The 21,154-nt window shown below is 36.5% G+C and overlaps 3 protein-coding genes and 1 non-coding gene across 4 annotated transcripts in view; 2 read left to right on the top strand and 2 right to left on the bottom strand.

The window, feature by feature from the left end:
• Positions 1-2,320: 2,320 nt before the first annotated feature.
• The window catches only part of LOC149569626 (origin of replication complex subunit 1B-like), a 45,149-nt gene continuing 26,315 nt past the window's right edge, over positions 2,321-21,154 (bottom strand). Inside the window, exons 3-15 of the mRNA XM_089822338.1 lie at positions 6,062-6,223; positions 5,730-5,894; positions 5,497-5,648; positions 5,259-5,361; positions 4,933-5,055; positions 4,671-4,832; positions 4,413-4,470; positions 4,125-4,303; positions 3,740-3,946; positions 3,493-3,588; positions 3,297-3,373; positions 3,089-3,172; positions 2,321-2,595 (exon numbers count right to left, since the gene is read on the bottom strand). Of these exons, the coding sequence (XP_089678464.1) occupies positions 2,532-2,595; positions 3,089-3,172; positions 3,297-3,373; positions 3,493-3,588; positions 3,740-3,946; positions 4,125-4,303; positions 4,413-4,470; positions 4,671-4,832; positions 4,933-5,055; positions 5,259-5,361; positions 5,497-5,648; positions 5,730-5,894; positions 6,062-6,223 (1,632 nt within the window). The 3' untranslated portion in view covers positions 2,321-2,531. The remainder of the gene's footprint in view (positions 2,596-3,088; positions 3,173-3,296; positions 3,374-3,492; positions 3,589-3,739; positions 3,947-4,124; positions 4,304-4,412; positions 4,471-4,670; positions 4,833-4,932; positions 5,056-5,258; positions 5,362-5,496; positions 5,649-5,729; positions 5,895-6,061; positions 6,224-21,154) is intronic.
• LOC149569629 (small nucleolar RNA snoR28) lies at positions 6,089-6,166 on the bottom strand. Its single transcript, XR_016363181.1, has one exon. It is a non-coding gene; the product is annotated as a small nucleolar RNA snoR28 (small nucleolar RNA).
• Positions 17,759-18,735, top strand: LOC149569628 (uncharacterized). Its single transcript, XM_089823428.1, has 4 exons — positions 17,759-18,109; positions 18,227-18,379; positions 18,465-18,674; positions 18,713-18,735. The coding sequence occupies exons 1-4, from the start codon at positions 17,896-17,898 to the stop codon at positions 18,733-18,735; spliced, it is 600 nt and encodes a 199-aa protein (XP_089679554.1). The 5' UTR covers positions 17,759-17,895.
• On the top strand, positions 18,688-20,271 carry LOC149569627 (uncharacterized). Its single transcript, XM_089822340.1, has 3 exons — positions 18,688-18,865; positions 18,970-19,375; positions 19,511-20,271. The coding sequence occupies exons 1-3, from the start codon at positions 18,746-18,748 to the stop codon at positions 19,693-19,695; spliced, it is 711 nt and encodes a 236-aa protein (XP_089678466.1). The 5' UTR covers positions 18,688-18,745; the 3' UTR covers positions 19,696-20,271.

Here is a 21,154-nt window from a genome sequence, read left to right as displayed (position 1 = left end):
ATAAAAAGAGAAATTGGAGAACTAAGAAGTGCTTAATCACAAGCAACTTCAAGCTTAAAACATTGATCCTATACAAAATAATACTAGGGAAAACAAATACTTTTGCAATAGAAATAACAATTATGATACATCTCCATGGCTATATAAAGAAAAAAAGAACATGAAAGAAGATAGGTACCCAAGCTAATGAGATAAGAATTGAAGAGTAAAACGGTGTAGATGAAACCATCAAATGATGAATGAAGAAGTGGAGTATCAACCTACAAGTATACTTAGCCACCAAACAAGGGATTATACAAGTAGGAAAAGCAATTCCATATTACTAAGTTCAATCTCACAAAAGTGATGGTCATAGCACAATTAAGGACTGAATCACACAAACTTATCTGAGATCTATAAGAAGAAGATTTCAATAGAAAATTGTGGAGAGAGAATGTATTTTCTGCAATACAAAATGGTCAATGCAGGATGGTATTAAGTTATGTATTCCATTTATGACAAGGACATCCTATACTTGTTGTCATCCTCTACCATATTTCAATAAGGAATGTTTTTGAAATATTAAACAGCCAAAACAGGGGGGTTGGCCCTTACAAAACAAACAGACAAACTACCAACATATTAACAACCAAGAAAGGCACACCCCCTACCCTATACTAACATTCCAAAAACAGCAACTAACAACAAAGTAACAGCATACAAATAAGTAAAAAAACTAATAGGCATCCATCTAAGATAACATGTAACCAAACTGCTAAAAGTAAAGTTTTTTTAAACAAATGCATCATAGCCTTAAACCTGACCAAGTCCAAATACCAGCAATACCAAGAACACAAAACCAAAGGAATCAAGGCACTAACTAAGCTTTCCCTCATTTCTTCCTTTGAGGAGGATGCTCACCCAATTTTCAACAAGGAACCCAAACAACAAATTGGCGTCCTCCTACCTCAGGTCCTCTTGGTTGTCCCTCAGCAGATGCAGGGTAGTGGTTGCCACATGAGTCACATTGATAGTGAACTTAGTCAACAGGCCGAACCTATCCTCCAAAACCCGCACTTTGTCTCTCAACTCTTTAACCCCCAAATTTAGGGCTTCCACCATTTCATCCAATTTGCCTCCCGACTTGTCCATCTCCCTACCCACACTATCAACCTGCAAAATCAGAGAGTCAGAAATAACTTTATCAATGGGGGTCACCCAATTCAAGGAGGACATCGTCATAGGAGAGGAGGCCTTATCCACCATCTCCAAGAACTGATCCTGCGTGAGGTCCACCATATTGATCGTGGGGGACTCAAAGACGTGGGTCACCTCATTATCCTCCTTATCCTCCCCTCTCGAGCCTGATGCAAACGAATCTAAAATCTCCACCTCCCCATCTCTACTGTCATCCTTTCCTCCACTGTAATTCAAGATCTTCTATTTCATTCACTGCTTTGGAGAGGCCATATCCTTTGAGCCCAACTCATCCTCCTCCTAAGAGGTAGCAGTTCTCAATTTCCGTTGGGCACTTGTTTTAGCCAATCTCCCGGACCTCCTACCCTACTTGACTTCTTCCTCTGAATCCAACAGTTCCTTCTCTTTCCCTTTCACCAAATTCAAGTTTTTACCAGATGGGGTCTTCTTGCTCTCCTTAGGGAACCCACTAGGCGAGGTTTGTGGGGTGGGGGCCCTAGGTCCAATAATTCTTAAGAGGGACTTGAAAGGGATGAGTGTTATGGATGGCAAGGGCCCAAGGTCCAATAATTATAGTGTTGAAAAAAGTAGGGAACACTCAATCAAAATCCATAGTAGGAGAAACAACTTTCAACAAGAGAAAAATAAAAGAGATTCAAATTAGAGCCTAACTGGTTTAACATTTTTTTCAGCAGAATTTCACTTCCTTGGTTTTACATATGAGGTCCCACGGAATATTTAGGTTTCAAGAATTTTATTGCAATTATGATATTGCTATTAGGATTCAACTGTGTAATTTCCGAGACAAAATCATGGACCAACTTTTCATAAGTAGTGGTTCGCACGAACCCATCTCTCATGAAAATGAATGGAACACTTAGCACTCATTGGATCTTGCAAAAGTCATTTTTTCCCCTGATTAGTAATTTGACATATAGCTGCGTTATTTTTATACATAGTAGTCTTGTGAGTTCAGAAATGTTTTAGATTGAAAGTGGTTTTGATTGTGCCTTGTCCTGAATTAGGAAATAATGCAATATACCTAATGCACAGCAGCCATCTCCAAATGGTAGCAGTTCACAAAACCCAGAACAAAACTAGCAGATTATATGCAATACATAGCAAGGATCAAGAACAAGTTCAATTTTTTAAACAAACCCAATGTTTTATTTGACATGAAAATGATAATGTTTAGTGGCCATTAAAAGTTATCCAAAGCAATGAATGCATATAAGATGCATTAAAAATAAATAAATGAATGAATATCTAGTAATAATTGATATTGGCATGCCAAATTTTGAATGCCCCATGAACTTGAATTCCGATGTTGAAATTAAATTTTAACTTTATTCCTTTCACAAATATTTTGTCACCCACGGAAGATCATTGTCATCCCTCAAGGAAAACGAAACATCATCCCTGCCATCAAAAGAAAGTGAGTAAAATGGTGGAACTCTTAATACCTAGTTTTACCATAAGGCCATAGACAATTTATAGTTTACAGCATTACTTCTGTAATTTCTAATACTTCAACACTGTATCTAAAAGGAATTTGTGATTGGGAAATTTTAAAATAGCTGTGATCACTTTGACTTTCATATGAGCTAAAATGACTTTTCCATCCTACTGCATCAAAATATCTAGCCAGTTTTGTACAGCCGTATCCAGTCCTAAGAATAAACTTTTACCCTTACACAGAATGTTTGCATGGACCAGCCAGTGATTTGGTGGTAATTGGACTTTAAATTGCATACTTTTACATGAGCCTTGTATATTACTAAAGCTATTACAAAGAGGATGCTCTTTATGTAACAAAAAGTAGAACGAAGTACTAACCCAACAAATCTAGACAGAAGAAATCATCCATACATGTATACAAATACAAATTTCAAGTGAGAAAAACATTAGATACCTTGGGAAGTTTAATTGTAATTTCTGCAAACCATGGCGAGAACCAGGTTCACAAAGTAGAATGCGACAAGCACCAAGCCTGCAACTGCATAACCATGCACAAATTTTATGATTAAATGCCCATTTCAAACATGCTCAACAAATGACGTATAACTGCCAACCCAATGGAAATAACTCAATTAAATAATAAGATTGTGAGATCAACTAACCCAATCGAAAAGAGTGTGTCCCACTCAGGGCATTTCTCTCCGTGGTTTGTGCATAGAAATGAAATACAGATTGCAAGCTGCAATAGAATAACCAATGAGGTCCAACCATACACTTAATGTCCTGACAAACTAGAAGTTAAAACTAAACAAATTTAACACAAATGATTTATAGACTTGGTAAGTGCATGAAAATTACCTTTTCAAATGTTGTCTCTGATGTTCCTGTTTTAAAGTTCTCATACACCATTGCTACAAGAAAAATTTTGGCAAGTCTTGAACAACTCCTCATTATCTAGACGAAGCAGAAATCAGACACCGTCCTTAGTATTATAGTTATATACCATACAGAGATTAGCATAATTTGGCAAATAAAAAATATTTCATAGAGTTACTGAATTATGAATCGTGATATAAATCATTCCCAAAAGAAGTAATCAGCAGACCTGAATATGTGGAGCTTGAAACATTTCATGTATTGCAGCTTCAATGTCTGCCATGCCAACCAAATTTTTCAATGTGCCCACCCCACTGTGTTCTTTTTTTGCAGTCTTTGGAGAGAGAGAGCACTGTTGGACTCGGAATTCTGCAAGCTCTGCAGCACGTCTACATAACTCCAATGCTCGACGAGCATCACCAGAAACTGCTGCAACCTGGAATACATGTTTATCCAAAAGTTCATTTGGAGGGAAACTATTTCAAATATATTTTTTGAGATGAACAAAAAAAATTGTACCAGTCAAAGAAACTTACCTCTTACAAAAACCTAGAAAAGCTCTTAATTCTATTATGCAAACTACATCAATGATAATTTTGTTATTATATGCATACCTTCCGCGAAACAAACTCTATAGCCTGTTTTTCAAAAGCCTCAATTCCATTCAGCCGACTAGTAATTATCTCCTGCAGTTGCTGGTAAGAATAGGGGCCAAAGCACAATCTTTGCATTCCCATACGACTTGCTATACGTGGAAGCAATTTCTCAGGCAGATCCATTGTATTTGCTATACCTATTTTAAATACAATATAACGACTGACATCTCAGAAATCCAAATCAAGTGCAATGCTTTTATTCTAATCTTTGTACTAAGTGCAAGTAATAGTTTGAAAGTTGTTTACCAATGACTATCAACTGAGAATGGGCTCTAGTTGGCCAATCAAAAAGGTTATACAGAACCTAAAAAGGCAAAATAAACATATTAGAATTCAGTTATTCTCTATCATATACAGTAAGCAATCTAGATGGAAACAAAAAATACAATGAGTGTAAATGCAGTATTATGGATTTTGAATAGCAGGCTCCGCAGCAATTCTCTATTTCTATCCTGCTTCTTTGTATCCAAAATTAAAACAAAAAATCAGTTTAAGAAGAGATACCGATTGATTTCTTGTAACTAGTAAATCAAGCTCATCTATTAGCAGAATACAGGGTTGACATCCATCCTTGCTTGTCTGTTTTGATTCTGAGAAACGCTGATTCAAAAAATGAAGGGCTTTTTTCCAGCTTATTCTATGCCCAGTCAAAGCCTCATAGAGAACCTGCAAAACAAGGGAAGCAAAAGATATCTAGATGAATATCATATTTGGTAATAACTAAAAGTCTAAAACATTTAAAAGAGTTAAAAAGAACCCACTTTACCTTGTAGAGATTCTCTGGCTGGGCAAGTTTAAGCCCATTTATCTCTACAAATCGGTAGGGCTGAATAACCTTAGCATCAACTTTAGCCTGGATCTTCTTCATTACTGTTAAAACAGTTGCTGTCTGTGCAACATAATAAATGTCCATCAGCATGCTAGTAATATGATTCATACTGCATCCATATCAGTGGAACGTTAAAAAATGTAAAGTTGAGAACAGGAGCAGATTTACTTGATGAAAATTCAGATGACACTGTCATTTTTTCAGGTATGTAATTTTTAGCCCTGAAAATGAACAGGTGATTTATTCCTTGTGGAGAAACCTACCTTTCCAGTCCCTGGCACCCCATGTATGTAAAGACATCGACCCAGACATTGGTTACCAGTTGCTAGTGCTCCCATCACAAATCCTGTTATCTCGTCTATTTCTCTGCTTGCAACAAAATTGGAGTTTCCCTACAACTATTAGATGACATTTGTAGCCTACAAGATGCATTTATCTACAAGATACATTTAACACTATCATAGTGGCAACTGGAATAATGGTCATGGCAAGTATGCATACTTGTTTCTGCAAGGCAGTGAACCGGGAGAAGTAGCCAGCATAAGATTTGCCTTTGCTCTGTCAAGAGCAGTTTGCCGGCGACACCTTGTGCTATCTGGAATTTTCTTTGTCATTATTTTTTCTAGTCCACTGATGCGTCCCTTGTATGTATTCTGTATTTACAAGATATCAAGAATTGTTATGGAATTTTTAACCCGTAATCAAGCACTAAAAAGCTAAGGTAGTGATTATACCACAGCCTTTATAGACAGTGAAGACTTCTGGCTGCATGGAGTCTTAGCTGTTGATTTTACTTTTACATGCTTTTCCATAAAATCCTCTTCTTCATCCTCAAAGTCATCTTCACCAGAATCCTCAGTCGAATTCCAATCATTCTCACTATCCATGATTCTATTGCTCTACAATATTGTGTCAATTTAACCCATCAAACACGTATTCAATAACAGTTACAAAATAAGCATAAGCATTTTTCAATTATATGTATTTAATAACAATTACAAAATAAGCATAAGCATTTTTCAATTATATGTGGAGTGGGAAAGAATTAACTGCATACCAAACCTACCTCTTCATCAACATCTACATCTGCATCTGCATCTGCCAGGCGCTTGAAAGCATGCCAGTTGACATCATACTCATACTCACACAAAAAAACATCATCTCCCTCGGTGCATTTCTCAAATTCTTTGGGGCCCTTAACATAGCAATGTCTTAGGATGGACTCCATCTGTAGCGCCAATTATTTTGTTATTCACATAAGCCTTAAGTAAGAGAATTAAGATTACAAATCTTATCCAATGTAATTTACAACATAATCAAGTTATCTGAAAAGCTGTGTTGTTGGGTAATTTTGTATGGGACCTCAAGCAGTCATAAAGATAAAACGACAAAATTTCATCAACAAGGTCTAAAAGCCTTCCAAACTTTCTTTTGGGAACATTTTTTTATTATTAAATCAAATATGCTATCATTCTGCCCCTTGATGTCAAATCACTATATTTACAACTTCATCTTCAATTACAAGCATATATATACCCTCGTTCATTAGCTGCCATTTATGAACTAAAGAACTTAAATTCAACTTTTTTTACTAGTATAATTTCTCTACATAATGGTGCTTCACCTCCATTTTTTTTGTCTTCGCATGAAAAATCAGTTCTTAATTGCATTACTTTGCCATTATCACAAAATATTGCTCTAGGATTTCTTTGATCTTCTCTGAAATCTTTCAAAGCTTGTCTTAACAAAGTATTTTAATAGCTTATAGCTTACAAAGAGAAAATGCTCATAAATTCACAATACAATAATTCAATGATTTGTCAAATGTCAATACAAAATAATTACAATCAATATTCAATAGTTTTCATATTAGTCTTCACTGAAAGATCAAAGTCAACATTCAGCTCAACTTCTTTTAAACCACATTCAACAACAATAATAGTTTCACTGGTCATATCATATGTAGAAGTTACACCATCTATATGAAATTCAGAAAGCAATGCAACTCTAGTGTCGACATTGACCACTAATGATACAGAACTAGCTGGAGAAGAGTTCCCTCTAGAGCCTGCAAGAACCAAAGGTCGATGGGAACTCAAATACTTCTTTGTTTCAGTAGAACATATGAAGATAGAAAGAACCTAGGCGATCCAGATAATACAGATAAGATACTTGATATTCATAGTAAAGATATGCTTAAAGCCCATGACTCTATGAAATCAAAATCAAATAGATATACTTACATGTCAATCAGATCATTCATAGGAGTCTACAGAGAAAAAAGTAAGACCTTTGAGAAACAACAAATGAAGACCAGGCATTAATAAAATGATAACCATTATCAAAATGACCAAATTTCATTGGATCTAACACCAAAATTTTGAACTCCTTGATCATTTGTATATATATGACCATGTATATGTGTCATGTGTAATCGAAAGGATTGGTTTTATTAAGCTTTAGGGTATTGGACCAAGGTGGGATAATGTTCTTATATCTGATGTCCAATATAAATCTAGACAAGAATTGGAATAAAAAATGATGTCCACCCAATCCAAGTGCATCTGAGATCAAATCATGAAGTCTCAAATAGTTAGGAATAAGACTAACCCCCAATTGCATATCCATAGTCAATTCAAAGACTTCATATTTCATACTAAGATGGCGCTTTATGAGAAAGACTAAATTGATCAAAGTCAAATAAGTCAATGCTGTGGAATTTTGTAGCTGTGAGATATATCTTGGCGATATTGGCCTATTCAGTGATAACTCTCCATTCTGATCCTGTTGTGGTCTTCATCTCTGCAGTGCCAATGGAGTTGTGTTCCTCTTCACTGTTCTTTTTCTATTGTTGTGTGATGCACCTACTTTGTTTTGGTTCTATTGAGCTCAAAGGTTTATTCGCAGCTGGAGTTTATCATGTGCTATATGGTTATGATGACTTGGCAGCAGCATTCATTTCTTTTGATGATTTGGCATCATCAATACTCTCTCAGCCTTGCCAGCAGCTTACTCTTGCATTTATTATTTTCAAGTGCCGTTTGATATTTTGCGGTGATAGTTCACTCCTCTCAACCATTCGTTTCCATGTCTCTTTATTTTCATTTACTGCTGCGGCAATGTCACCATTTTTGTAATTGCCGTCTCGTGTTTTGGGCATCAATTCATATTGGCACAATGTTGTCTTCCACGTTTTCAAAGATTATTCTTGGTAAAGAATGGCTGTATTTCTTTCTGAAGTATTTTTTGTAGTGTTGAAATCTCCTTTATTGGCATTTTCTGAGTCTTGGTGTGTCGTGTATCAGCATTACTTTTACTGTAGAGACTGCCGTATCTGTCTCATCCTGCAAAATTCATGTATGTCTATTTTATATTACTTTGTGTAGCAGAGTCTTCATCGATCAGAAAATAATCAGCTTTTGTGTATGATGCTCAGAATTTTGTTTGCAGTCTATTTCAATTTAGTTTCTCTGACATTTGATTTTGGTTGATTGACTGTAAGTTGATGTCAATCACAAGAGGAATATTGTGTGTATTTGAATTATAATCTGAAAGACTGAATAAAGTCAGTATCTTTGGTGGGCTGGGTTGTTCCTCAAAGATGAGGATTTTCCCAGGATAACTTCTTGTGTTATCAGTTGTTTTGAATTTTTATATTTCATCGATGCAATCTTAAATTTCTGGTTCAAGAATTTAACAAATACATTTCAATCAGGCCACTCAATGAGACCTTTGAAAGACAAAACAATGAAAACCAAACATCAATATAGAGAATTCCACTGTCAAATATTCATGATTTGTAACATCCAACCATTGAGTCCCTTAATAGTTGAACACTATGGTTTACTTGGTTAGCGACAAATCTAAACACAACTGTGGAAAAAACATACAAATAGAAAAACTGATTAGTTTCTTCTCTAGCACAAAATTGTCAGCACAAAATTGTCCACGAAATTTCCATCTCGATGTATCTTTCAATGGGAAAATAGCAAACACACAACTGCACTAAAAGCATGTTCCCCTTTCATGACAATTATATCAATTGTGTGGCCTCTCTTACCAAATTACATGAAGGCCCCATTTCGCATTATGATGCGAAAAGTGTGTTTTATGTTGCTGGTGTCGCTTCTAAGCAAGAGGTAAAGCACAGGACACATGAAAACATGGGATAAAAAAATTAGCATGTAGTGAAGCTCAAGACAATGATAGGTTGGGGGCCAAATTTTTTAAATGGGGTGTTAAGACATCGGCTCTGTACATCAAAAGAATTTTTAATAACATGACTCAAAGCATCTTTCCTTTTAAATGGACCACCAATGTCGTTATTCCTCTTTTTAACAGCGGGGACAGCAATTATCTTTCCAGTTCCAACTACTGTACTATCATTGTCAATCCTCTTCTTGAAAAAACTATTTGGGAGCATGGTGGAGTGTCGAATCAGAAGTTGGGCTGAAAAGAGGGTAAAAGAACAAAGGTGAGGCTGATTTTAGGCCAAGGCCCTCTACCGTTGATCATTAAATTACTCCTAAGCAGTTCACCAAAAATGTTTGGGACAGCCAAGTTAGAGAGACATGGTCCTGCTTCGTTGTTTCAAAAAAGCTTTTGGCACTATTCCTGTGGAAAAGCTTTGGAGAAGAATGGAAGAGCTTAGAATTCCAAACAAGTATAGAGCAGTTGCCCACGATCTTCATGAGAAAGTTACAGAAAAACTCAGAACTAAGGAAGGATTTTCAAAATTCTTTGGTAGCGACATTTGGGTAAGACAAGCGTGTCCTCTTTCCCTCATATTGTTTGGTTTATAGACTGTTAAGCTAGAAGAGTAGTTAAGCAACACCATAGGAGACAATCAATTATCGGGCTACATGATGAAGCTTCTTTTGTGTGTGAATGATCTTATTTTGATTGTGAAATCTCCCTATGGTTTAAGAGAGCCCTTGAAAGTTTTCGAACTCTTTTGCCAGGAGGTCGGGATGCAGATAAATATCAGCTAAACCAAAATCATCATCTTTTCTTTGAAGCAGAAAAAGCAGAAGCTAATTTTATCTTCAAAGAAAGTCCTTTTGAGATAGTGGAAAGGGAACAAGTGCCAAGGATTGCTGTTCAAAACAGGCTCACTTGAGAGACTTGTAGGACAAATAGGAATCAAAAAGGATAGAGAGCTTCTTACCTTCTTTAGAACAGGTACAGAAAAGCAGAACTATGGGACTGGAAAAGCAAGAAGCCCTTTTTGGTTTACTGGCCATTCCAGTTGCCCTTTATGGTTGTGAAGTTTGGGGGAGTAGCATGTCACATGTGGAGACAATTAAAAAGAATTCAAAACCACTCAATAACTACTAGCCTCAAGTCGAATCAGCAATCCCCTATGAGATCCTTTTAGCTGAGGCTGGAATGTTCCTAATGGAAGCTTCAGCAATAATTCATTTGGTAAATTACTAAAGAAAAGGTTCAAAACATGGATTAAGACCATGGCCCAGAATGGCTATTATGCAGGAGTTAAAATGCAAGAAGACATGCAGAAATTAAAATGACAAGTGGATGGTGAATGGGACATTAATTGGCAAGAATGTTCTTACTGTAACAAGGAGAGAAAAAATTGGGTGCTGTAAAAATTAGGGACTAGCCGAAATAAACAAAATATGTCAAAGAATTCAATACCATGTAAACACACAATGGAAAGGATTGTTTAAAAAATGAAATCAAGGGAAAGGCTAGAACCTTAATAGCATAGTTGAGGACCAAGTCCCCTCATCTTTGTTGTGAAACGGGTAGATTAGTAACTCCCAAGGAAGAGTAAGAAAACAGAATTTGGATCCTTTTTAGTCAAGGGGCGATTGAAACTGAATGGCACAACATGGAGTGTATGACTTATAAGGATATATCTAAACAGTTTGAGAATATGTTCCACAATGTTTTCAAGGCTAGGATGGCAACGGACAACGGGCATTTTTATGGTAAGGGGGTAATCTTTGGTCACTTTTTAGGGGACAGAAAGGTATGTTGTTCAAAATATCGAAGCTCTCCAAGGTTAAGAAAGTTATTATCCGCACAACAGACTCAATGAAGGAGAAACCATATCTATAAGTGAAAATAAGTTAGAAAAACCAATTTTTAAAAATAAAAATAAAAAACTGGACATGTGAAACATATATGAAATCCAAATAACTAAACTAAATTATCGTTATAAATGTTAAATAATAAATTCAATAAAGCCATTTTCCTTACCTAGTCATAGGCCACCAATTATCAACAAGGATTTTTTGTTTCACACTTGTCCCCTCGTGTCATCTACCCTTCTTTACATTGACCACCATGTAAAGCCCCGTAGACCTTAAGCATCCTCTCTAGTAAAATAAGGTAGTTGGCATATCTAGTCTCCATGAGCTAGAGGAATTCCTTCCTTGAAAATGTCCCAAATAAATCATGTGAAGTGTGATGGTTGCATATGAACATCTGCAACATATCTAGCCTCTGACACCACTACCTTCACCTAGTCTATCTTCCCAAAGTCTCTAAATGTATTGTTCAATGCATGCACACATGGGATCCCATAAATTTCCTCAGAAGCACCCTCCACCATCAATCCAACAAACTTACACACAAATTGAGTCGGTCATTACCTACACTATTGCATGCTCCAAAATCCTCTATTGTATCCCTCAAAATCTGAAATTGTAAGTCTACGTCCTTATTTTTCCTTGTTAAATCTACATCACTAATAAAATAAGAACCTGCTGTACTAGTGACAATAAGATTGATGAGTGGTTCATGTTTGAGATTAGTCCACCCATCCATGATTATAAAGCATCCATCCTCTATCCATGTTTGGCTCATATCTTCCATCAAAACATTTGCCTTAGAGTATCTTTGAACATTTGTTTAAAATAGGGTGAATGTGAGAAATAAAAGAGTATGATATAAAGATAAAAACAACTTCACAATAGAGGTTTCAGCCACATGTTTTGTTTGTCCATTTAACAAATCTGCAACATTAGCACTTCTCTTCTTTCCCCTAGCAGTAGTAGAACTCTCCCCCATGAGAAGAAACATACATGGATCATGTAAGCATCAACACACTAGGCTGCACACTCTCCAATGAATTCCATTTACCTAATGCCTCTCCCACCAAATGCAATCTAATTGCCTTAATTTTTTCAATATGAGCTTTTCTTTTTCGCAAGCTTTCACTACTTAACCACTTTACACAAGAGATGGCAATTAACTCTAGCATAGCTGCCCCTATATTGTTTGTGGCACAAATGCCACTGCCATACTCTACTACCCCAGAATATCTTTTCATATCTTTATCAACTCTTGCTGCAAATTGTATTGGAGGTTTTCAGGGTTCAGGGGACCTTTTGCATAGGATATGAGGACTTGGGAAGGACAATCAAATGGATTTGAACCTCCTGTGTTTAAAGTTGAAGACCCTCAATGGCTTCCATACCACTAGGTCTATTTCTTTCTTGCCTTTGGACTTCAAAATTCTCACTATCACTACTGCCACTACAGCTCATGATTTTGTTTTGATAATAATTGCAAAGAGAGCTGCAAGTTCAGATAAATAATAAACAAACTCACAATGCCCTCCCTACGTGTTGAAAAAGTTGAAAAAAAAACTTCTAAAAATGAAAAACAAATAACAAATGAATCATTTACCTCTAGTGAAGAAGCTTTGATGCCCTAGACTCCCCTTTCAACTGCTGTTCAACAGTTCATCTCTTGTTGCTCCTCTCTTGTCACACTTCACTTTGTTTGCAAAGATTTATTTTAGTTTTGGTTGATATAATTGAAAGGTTAGGTTTTGATTTATTCTAGAGGGATGGGGGGTTCATTTGGGCATGTTCTTCCCTTCTTTTTCTTTTAAAAAGGTGTTTTTCTAAATCTCATTCAAAATGTAGCTAGGTCATAGATCATCCCCTACTCCCCTGCAAATTTATCAGACATCCCATGGATATTTCCTCTCTTTAGAGGCAAAAGAGGACACCTAAGGAGCATTTCCTATCCATCCCCAAGTCCCCAAAACATTTCAAGGACAGAAATTAGGGTAAAAGAATAGAGGGTGTATCCCTGAGGTAGATAGGTTTGATAACAATTTGATGGTGGGCAATCTGAACAAGTTGTTTGAAGAAGCAAGGCCTTTCAAAACTGCAACTTTCTAGTCAAAATTCATAACAAAAGTCGCTAGCATAGAGAGAAATCTGAAATAGTGTTGTCTTTGGAGCTCTTGGTCTGTTAGACTGCTTGGCCTCGTGGACATTATTATGATCCTTCATTCTATCAAGATTTTCCTGTCATTCCCACAGTTGCTAGGGAGTCAAATATCTCCACTTTGTATCACATAATCACACATATAATATGAATATCTACTTTGTGAAATACAGTTGTATCCATATTGAATGAAAAACAAACAAAAAATTACATGAAATTATTGGCTTCTTCCCTTCTTCAATGGAATTCTTTTATAAATTCAAATTTTTTTAAAATATTTAGATATGTAGAGTTTTTTTGTTCTTTTTATAATCTTAAAGTGCTGCAAATTGCAAGTGAGTGTTGATTCAATCGTTGAAAAGAGTTCCAACTAACCTTAAAAAAGACTCAAATTTAATTTCAAATTAAAATCTTTTATTATGTAATATTTGTTTAAATAATTATCTTTTAAGGACATTTTCTTTTATAAATTTTATGTTTTTATCTTTATTATAAATTAAAATTAAACTGTATAATTATATTTTATAGAAACTGTTTTTAAAATTTGCCTAGAAATTGTTTCTATACCTGTTTAGATATACTTAATTAAAAGTTTTAATTTAAATGCATATTTATTTACATGGGATTAAATTTTATAATATGTCTACCTGTTTTGATATATATTTGTCTCTTGTATGCAACCTCTAAATATTTTGTTCCTTGTTTCCGGTAACATCAATGAAGCCATCTCTTTAGGCATTGTCTGTCAAATTTGAGTTTGATAAAGTTTCAGCTTCTTCTCTAGTGAAACCACATTGTAATCTTCCAGGCGATAAAATGATAAGGGCACTATCTGTAGGGCAGCCAACAGACCTCAACTATGAATGGAAGAGTGTGACCTACTCTCATGTAGAGGAACAAAAAAATCCCCAAAAAATCATGTTCAATGAAAAACCTATAAGCCCCTAAGATATGCCCATATGTATTTGTAAATGCCATGCAATATGGTATAGCTCCACAATGTGAGTACTCCAAATAATTTGCCTTTACTAGGCTTTGGCCTATTGATCTAGATTTAATGCTGTAAGAACCTGAAAGCTAACCTACATGATGTAAAATGGTAAAAATATTGATAAAGACAGAAAATTTGACATGGCAAATTAAAGGCTGAAAAACTATTAGTTAATTTAATGGAGACTATCACACTATAAGTTGGAAGATAATATTGTTAACACATGACCTTCATACAAACACCCTCTTGCAAAATTATTTTTTATAGAATACCGAATCTCACATTGTTACAAAATCGTTTCCAATATATCTTAAATGTAGCCCTGGTTTATTGTCCTCCTAGCTGTTTCATTTTTTCTGTAAGCTGTTTTGGGTATCCTGCTGTGCTTAAAGCTTAATCTTTTTATTTGTACAAGGGACCAGAGCCCTTATCTAATTAAAAATACAATGCTTTCCAAGAAATTCTTTAAATTTTGTTGAAGCTTACAAAGATTATGGACTATGACAAAGATTACAATCTAATTTTTTGGCTCATCTACAGGATGCTCTCAACTTTCAATCAAATCAGGCTCCTTTTAGTTGCAGGGGATGAACCCCTTGTTGTTAATAGCCCTACCTGCCATTTTCTTTTCAGATATCCATTCACCAAGACTGATGCTATTGCAACATGCCCATTCTAATAATGTCATCTGTGGTGTTTCCCTTACCACGATAGGATGATGATTTTCTCTTTCTTCAGAGCACTCCAAATGGACTTGCTCACACCAATTAAGAGTTTCACATATACTATTCTATTTTGGGCTCCCAATTTGCTATCCACAGAACATAATAATTCATAAATCATCTAGCTCCCACTTTACCTTGAATTCCACATAAATGGTTTCTCATTTGGCATGGTGTTCACTCACTACTTGGGGACCCCATTCAGTTTACGGGCATCCCTTTGTGATATGTGGCCTCGGTTCCTTTCAAAGCTCATTGAAGCATCGACTTTCTCTTTATGGTAGAGAAAATTCATATGACCTGTTGGGTGGATATTTTGCAACTAACAATTTTGGGTAAGTCCAATCACAAAATAGGACAACCAGCCACAGCGTGTGAGACAGACTCTCCTACCTTAAGGGAAGGCTCCCCCTTCTCAACATTCCTTGGGTCAACTCAAGGTAAGGAAGAAGTTGAGAGATTTCGTAAAGGGGTGTTACCAATATTCTTTCCTCTTAACTTTCAGGAAAGAATCCACTTACTTGTGGAGTGAGTAATGGGCAAGGTGAAATCTCTAACTACACTTCTATCTAATTGCTGGAAACAGTGATACTAATAAACCAACACCAACTCAAAGGCTAGCTGAAAGTGTACCGATTTGGCTCTAAGTTCAGTCGTAATTCTATATGAATAAGCTTTACTATTGGGACGTAAAGACTTCTAGAAGTAAAGTTATCATAATTATTTTATGAATCAAGAAAGAGATATAAGCTACAGACAAAGCTTCTAGTCTATATATCTCTACAACCGCTCCCAGTCAAACCTTTGGATTCGGTTGCTTTCTAACTCTTTTTAAACTCAATTATCAAGAAAGCAAAACAACATGTGAATCAAAGACAACAAATGCAAATCACAGTCAAAGCTTCTAACTTGCACAAGTAACAATTTCCCTCAATCAAAGTTAAGTATCAATTAATTCTTTGTATTCACTTTTCTTTCAAAATGGCGCTTCACAATCAAAGTTATGCTTGCACAATTTCTCCATAGCTCTCTTGCATACAATAAAAGATAGATTTTACAATAAGAGAACACTCCTTTATATAGGGAAAGGAGTTGAGAAAAAGATGGAGGAAAAAGTGGGAGCAACACAGCTTACTTTGACCTAGTTTAATTGAAAGAGAAATTATTGACATGTCATTACACATGCAACTCATATTACATGTAATTACACAATTTCATGCATTACATCCTCTTTGATCTATAGGCATCCCATTTGTTCCAAATCACACGTGATCCCAACTTCCATTGCTTGACAATCTTCTAAATTAGCCTACAACTTTGTTACGAGCTTTCTTAGTGGCTCTTTCTTGTAACCCATGAGTCCATGACATCTATAATACATTTCACAAGAAGGAAGAACATCACACGTAACCATCGCATCTAGATCGTTATTTCAAAGTACTAGCCTCCTAAGCCAATGATGCAATCAAATCATGTATCATTTCTTCAACATTTTTGATACATCCAAGAACTCTGGTTGTATCTATCAGAGTAACGAGAATCGCCATAAAATCGCCTGAATCGGCGATTCGGCGATTAGATTCAGCAATGGCGATTTTTTTGGAGTCGGAAATCGCCATTGCCGATTTCTTCAAGTGAATCGCCTGAATCGCCGATTCAGGCGATTCAGGCAAAAAATCGCATGAATCGCCTAGAAAAATCGGCAGGAATCGCCCGCGGCCAATAAAGTATAGAGTTGTAAAATTTTAAAAAATTGCTTGGTTTTTTTACTTTGTTTTTGACCATTTCTCTTTGTTATAACCCTAAAGGGCCTTCTATTTATTCAACATGAGTAGAAGAGAGGAAAAGTGAGAGAGAAGAAGAGAAAAGAAAAGCCATAGGTTTCTAACCGGCAAGAAGAAAGAGCACAAAAGAGATCAGCAATCCATTTGGGAAGGCCATCAATTGCATTGGGAGCATTAGGGAGCCAATCTCAACACTCCTCAACTCATTTGCAAGAGGTAAGTGCTCTTTTTTTTTTTGCATGTTAGTGTATTATGCATTTTTTGTTAAATTTTTATAGTTTTCAAGATTTTTAGTTTAGATCTTGAATGTTCTTTATTTTTACTAAGTTGCAAACTAGGGTTTGTTGTTTTGTAGCTTTTATTAGCTTCAAACTTTGATATTTTACATATAAATTTTTATTGCAGCAGCCTTTGCTTTCATTTTTTGCAAATTCGCAATGGGTAGAAAAGATGAATGTTGGAAATATAACGAAGAGTTTCCTGGAAGAACCAAATATCAAACAAAATGTATTTTTTGTAAAGAAAAAATAACTTCTGGGGGTATTTATAGATTGAAATACCACATTGCTGCTATACCTGGACACGATGTTACAATTTGCACTCACCAAACTCCTGAGGCAAAACGCACTTGCTTAATGGCACTAGAAAAAATTGAAAAAGACAAAGCCAATAGGAAAATGCAACTTGAAGGGTTAAGGGGTATTGGCTCCCATGTTCTCGCATTCGCATCTGCAGCCGCATCCACATCTACATCTGCATCAGCTTCTGCATCTGTAGGTTGTGTTGGAGAGGGTTCTTCTAGGCTTCCTTTTTATCCTAGTTCTTCTGCTCGTGCTGGTGCTAGTCGGTCACATACTGAGACAGAGTCCCACACCAACCTATTGCAGCCTAGAGTGCGGAAAAACAGAATGGATAGTTACTTTGTGCCCCGCACTACTCCTGGTTCCCAACCCACGCTTGAGGGCATGGGTTTGAACAAGGAAATTCATTATGCTGCCAGAAAGGAGATATGCAAATTTTGGTACTTTTGCAACATTCCATTTATTGCAGCTAGGTAATTGATTCTTTTTTCGTTGTTTTCTTTAAAGTTAAAATTAAAAGTAAAAGTAAAACTTTAATTATATTTACTTGTTTTATAATTTGAGTCTTTGACATCTAAATTTTTATTTGTGACAGGGCTCCTTATTGGCAGAACATGATAGACGCGGTTGCTATTTGTGGTCCGGGGTTTAAAGCCCCAACTGAGGCTGAGTTGAGCGGATACCTCTTGGATGAGATGGTAGAGGACATGAGGGCTGAGCTCGAGGAGAACCGAAAGGAGTGGATTGCAAAGGGTTGCACCATCATGACTGATGGTTGGACAGATAGGAGGAATAGAACACTCCTCAATTTTCTTGTATCTTGTGGAGGTAATTGATCATTCTACTTTCCTACATACATAATTGTAAATTTTGATTTGTTGAATGCTAATTTGTTGATGATCCATTTAATTTTAATATTCTAATTCATTGTTTTGTTACTTGTAGGATATACCATGTTCATCAAATCCATTGATGCTTCCGCACATGTAAAAAATGCCACATACTTATGTGAGGCTATTGAGGAAGTCATAGCAGAGGTGGGAGAACAAAATGTGATCCAGGTGGTGACGGATAATGCAGCAAGTTATGTTGCTGCAGGTAAACTTTTAACTTTTCAAGTTTTGAAAATAAATTTATTTGAATTTTGAAATTTGAATTTCTAATTGACTTAAAATTGTTGTAGGTAAACTTTTGATGGAGAGGCACCCCACCATATTTTGGTCCCCTTGTGCGGCACATTGCATTGACCTCATGTTGGAGGAAATTGGCAAACTTGAGTTTGTCAAGTCATGTGTGGAAAGAGCAAAAAACATATGCAAATTCATTTATAATCATTCATTTGTCCTTAGCACAATGAGGAAGTACACAGAAGGAAAAGAGTTAGCTCGCCCAGGTATCATGAGGTTTGCCTCGAATTTCATCACCTTGCAGTCCTTGTTGACATCAAGGGATGAATTGAGGAGCATGTTTGTTGGGCGGGAGTGGATTTCCTCTTCCTATGCTACGACCACTGTAGGGATAGATGTGGCGGATTGCATATTTGATGAGGATGGTTTTTGGAAACCCGCTAGAGAAATCCTGCAGGTAAATTTATTGCAATTTAACATTTAGTATTTTACTTTTACTTTAAGTTATATTATTTTATATTTAAGTTTTGACTCAAGTTTTTTGTTTTACTTTATATGTAGGTCACTGAGCCCCTTGTAGCTTTGCTACGAACTGCTGATGGGGAGAAGCCCTCTATGGGCTACATTTATGAGGGCATGGATAGGGCCAAGGAGGCCATCAGAGCCCAATATGCAAGAGTGCAGGAGAGGTATGGCCCTATTTGGGACATCATCGATAAGAGATGGCAGAATCAGCTCCATCGACCCATCCATGCAGCAGCTTACTTTCTGAATCCGGCATATCGTTTCCGTCCTGAGTTCAAGGCGGATGCGGAGGTTCTCACTGGCTTATACACAGTGATTCAGAGGTTGAGTAGCGATGAAGATAGCGCTGCTGCGATTGTTGAGCTAGACCAGTTCAACAATAAAGAGGGGCCACTTTTCTCTAGCAGGATGGCCATAAATGCTCAGACAACACTACAGCCAGGTAAAAATTAAATAATATGTTCAATGTTCATGAATCTAGATTCTAATCTTAAAGTTGATTATGTAATTTTAGAGTTAACTTGTAATTTGTAAATGAGACTAATTGTTTCTATTTTCAATTTTTCCCTTATTGCAGATAGATGGTGGCAAATGTTTGGGGCCACAACCCCAAAACTTCAAAAAATTGCCATTCGTATTCTGAGTCAGCCAAGCAGCGCTTCTGGATGTGAGCGCAGTTGGTCCATGTTCGAGCACATCCATTCGAAGAGGAGAAACAGGTTGACAGTGCAGAAGTTGAATGATATTGTCTTTGTTCATTAAAACTTCCGTCTTAGGATCAGACAGATTTTGGGCACTGACTCCTCTCCGATCATTCTAGAGGAGATTGATCCAGAATCAGAGTGGCTCACAGAGGTTGTGGATCCAGTCTTCACTGAGGAAGACCGTGTGTGGGTTGACCAGGTGGATATAGAGGCTGAGGCAGCTAGAGCACGTTCTTCAGGCATTGGTAGACGCACACGTGCACGCACAGGCACAGGCCCTAGCGACGTTCATGAGCCCATCTTACATGCGGGAGATATGGCTCGGCAGTCCTCTAGGACCTACATTAGACGCCTTGCTACTAGGCAGACTGGATACTCAGAGGCTGAGGCTGAGGCTGCAGCCGAGCTTCAGGATGATGTTGAGGATGATGATGATGACTATGAGTCTGAGGCTTGAGCTGGAGCCTTGTTTTTATATTTTGTTTACAAATATTGATACTGAATCATTGATAGACATATGTTTCAAACTTTCATGGATCTTCATCTTAGATTCTTACATACATTTATGATTTGATGTCTTATGGATCATCTTACATACATTCTATGATTTAAATCATTGTGATCATTTGATTTCTATTTACTTCAGCTAGCCTACAATTTACATTTTAGATAACATAGTTACATATGTGATGGATTTTATGTTCCATGTTTATGTATGTTAAGTTTTAACTTCTATTTGATGATGTTATAGTGTGTTTAAGTTATATTCAATAAAGGGTGCATGAAATAAGTTTTAAATTGTTAAAATCTTTAAATTTAAAGGGTTTTTTCAAATTTGCCGATTCATTGCCGATTCATTGCCGATTCACGATTCGATTCGGCCTTGCCGATTCCGATCCGATTCCGATTCTTGTTACTTTGGTATCTATAATGGCTTATACTCCTTCAAAAATGACTTCTCCCATCCAAGACTTCGCAACTTCTACTATCCTTCTCTCCTTAGGTGTCTGAGATACAACTACATGCTATGAGGATTATTGTTGAATAATCTTGTTTAAGCGAGCAACCTCCCGCTTGAGCTGGTTTTTCTTTTCCCATAATTCATGAGTGCTCTTTGATACATTGGCAAGTGTGTCTACCTTGGTGAATTTGTAATCAGAACAAGTAAGTTCTTCAACTGGCTTGTTCACCAATGGCTCAGCAATTTCTGCAAACTTGGTCTTTTCATAATCAACTAAGATCCTTGAAACAATCTTATCAATCAAAGATTTGGACTTGGTTTACTTAATAGGAAGATCATCAGAGGGTACGACAACCTTTCTTCTCTTCATTGTGATCCTGCTCAACCATGCAAGTAAACTGAAATTTTCATCTATAGAAGTAGGTACAGTAGAGACCATTAGCATTGATCATAATTGTATCTCCATTGTGACCAAGCAAGATTCAGTTTGCATTGCTGAATTCATAGGTGCATGATAGGAGGATTCTATCATAAACAACTCAAAACCAATTAGGGA

The sequence above is a fragment of the Cupressus sempervirens genome, chromosome 3 (genome assembly GCF_028749045.1).
Source record: "Cupressus sempervirens isolate cs-2001-9-10 chromosome 3, ASM2874904v1, whole genome shotgun sequence".
In the NCBI taxonomy this organism is placed as follows: Eukaryota; Viridiplantae; Streptophyta; class Pinopsida; order Cupressales; family Cupressaceae; genus Cupressus; species Cupressus sempervirens.
Note: the sequence above shows the minus strand (reverse complement) of the source record. Positions and strands in the feature narration are given on the sequence as shown.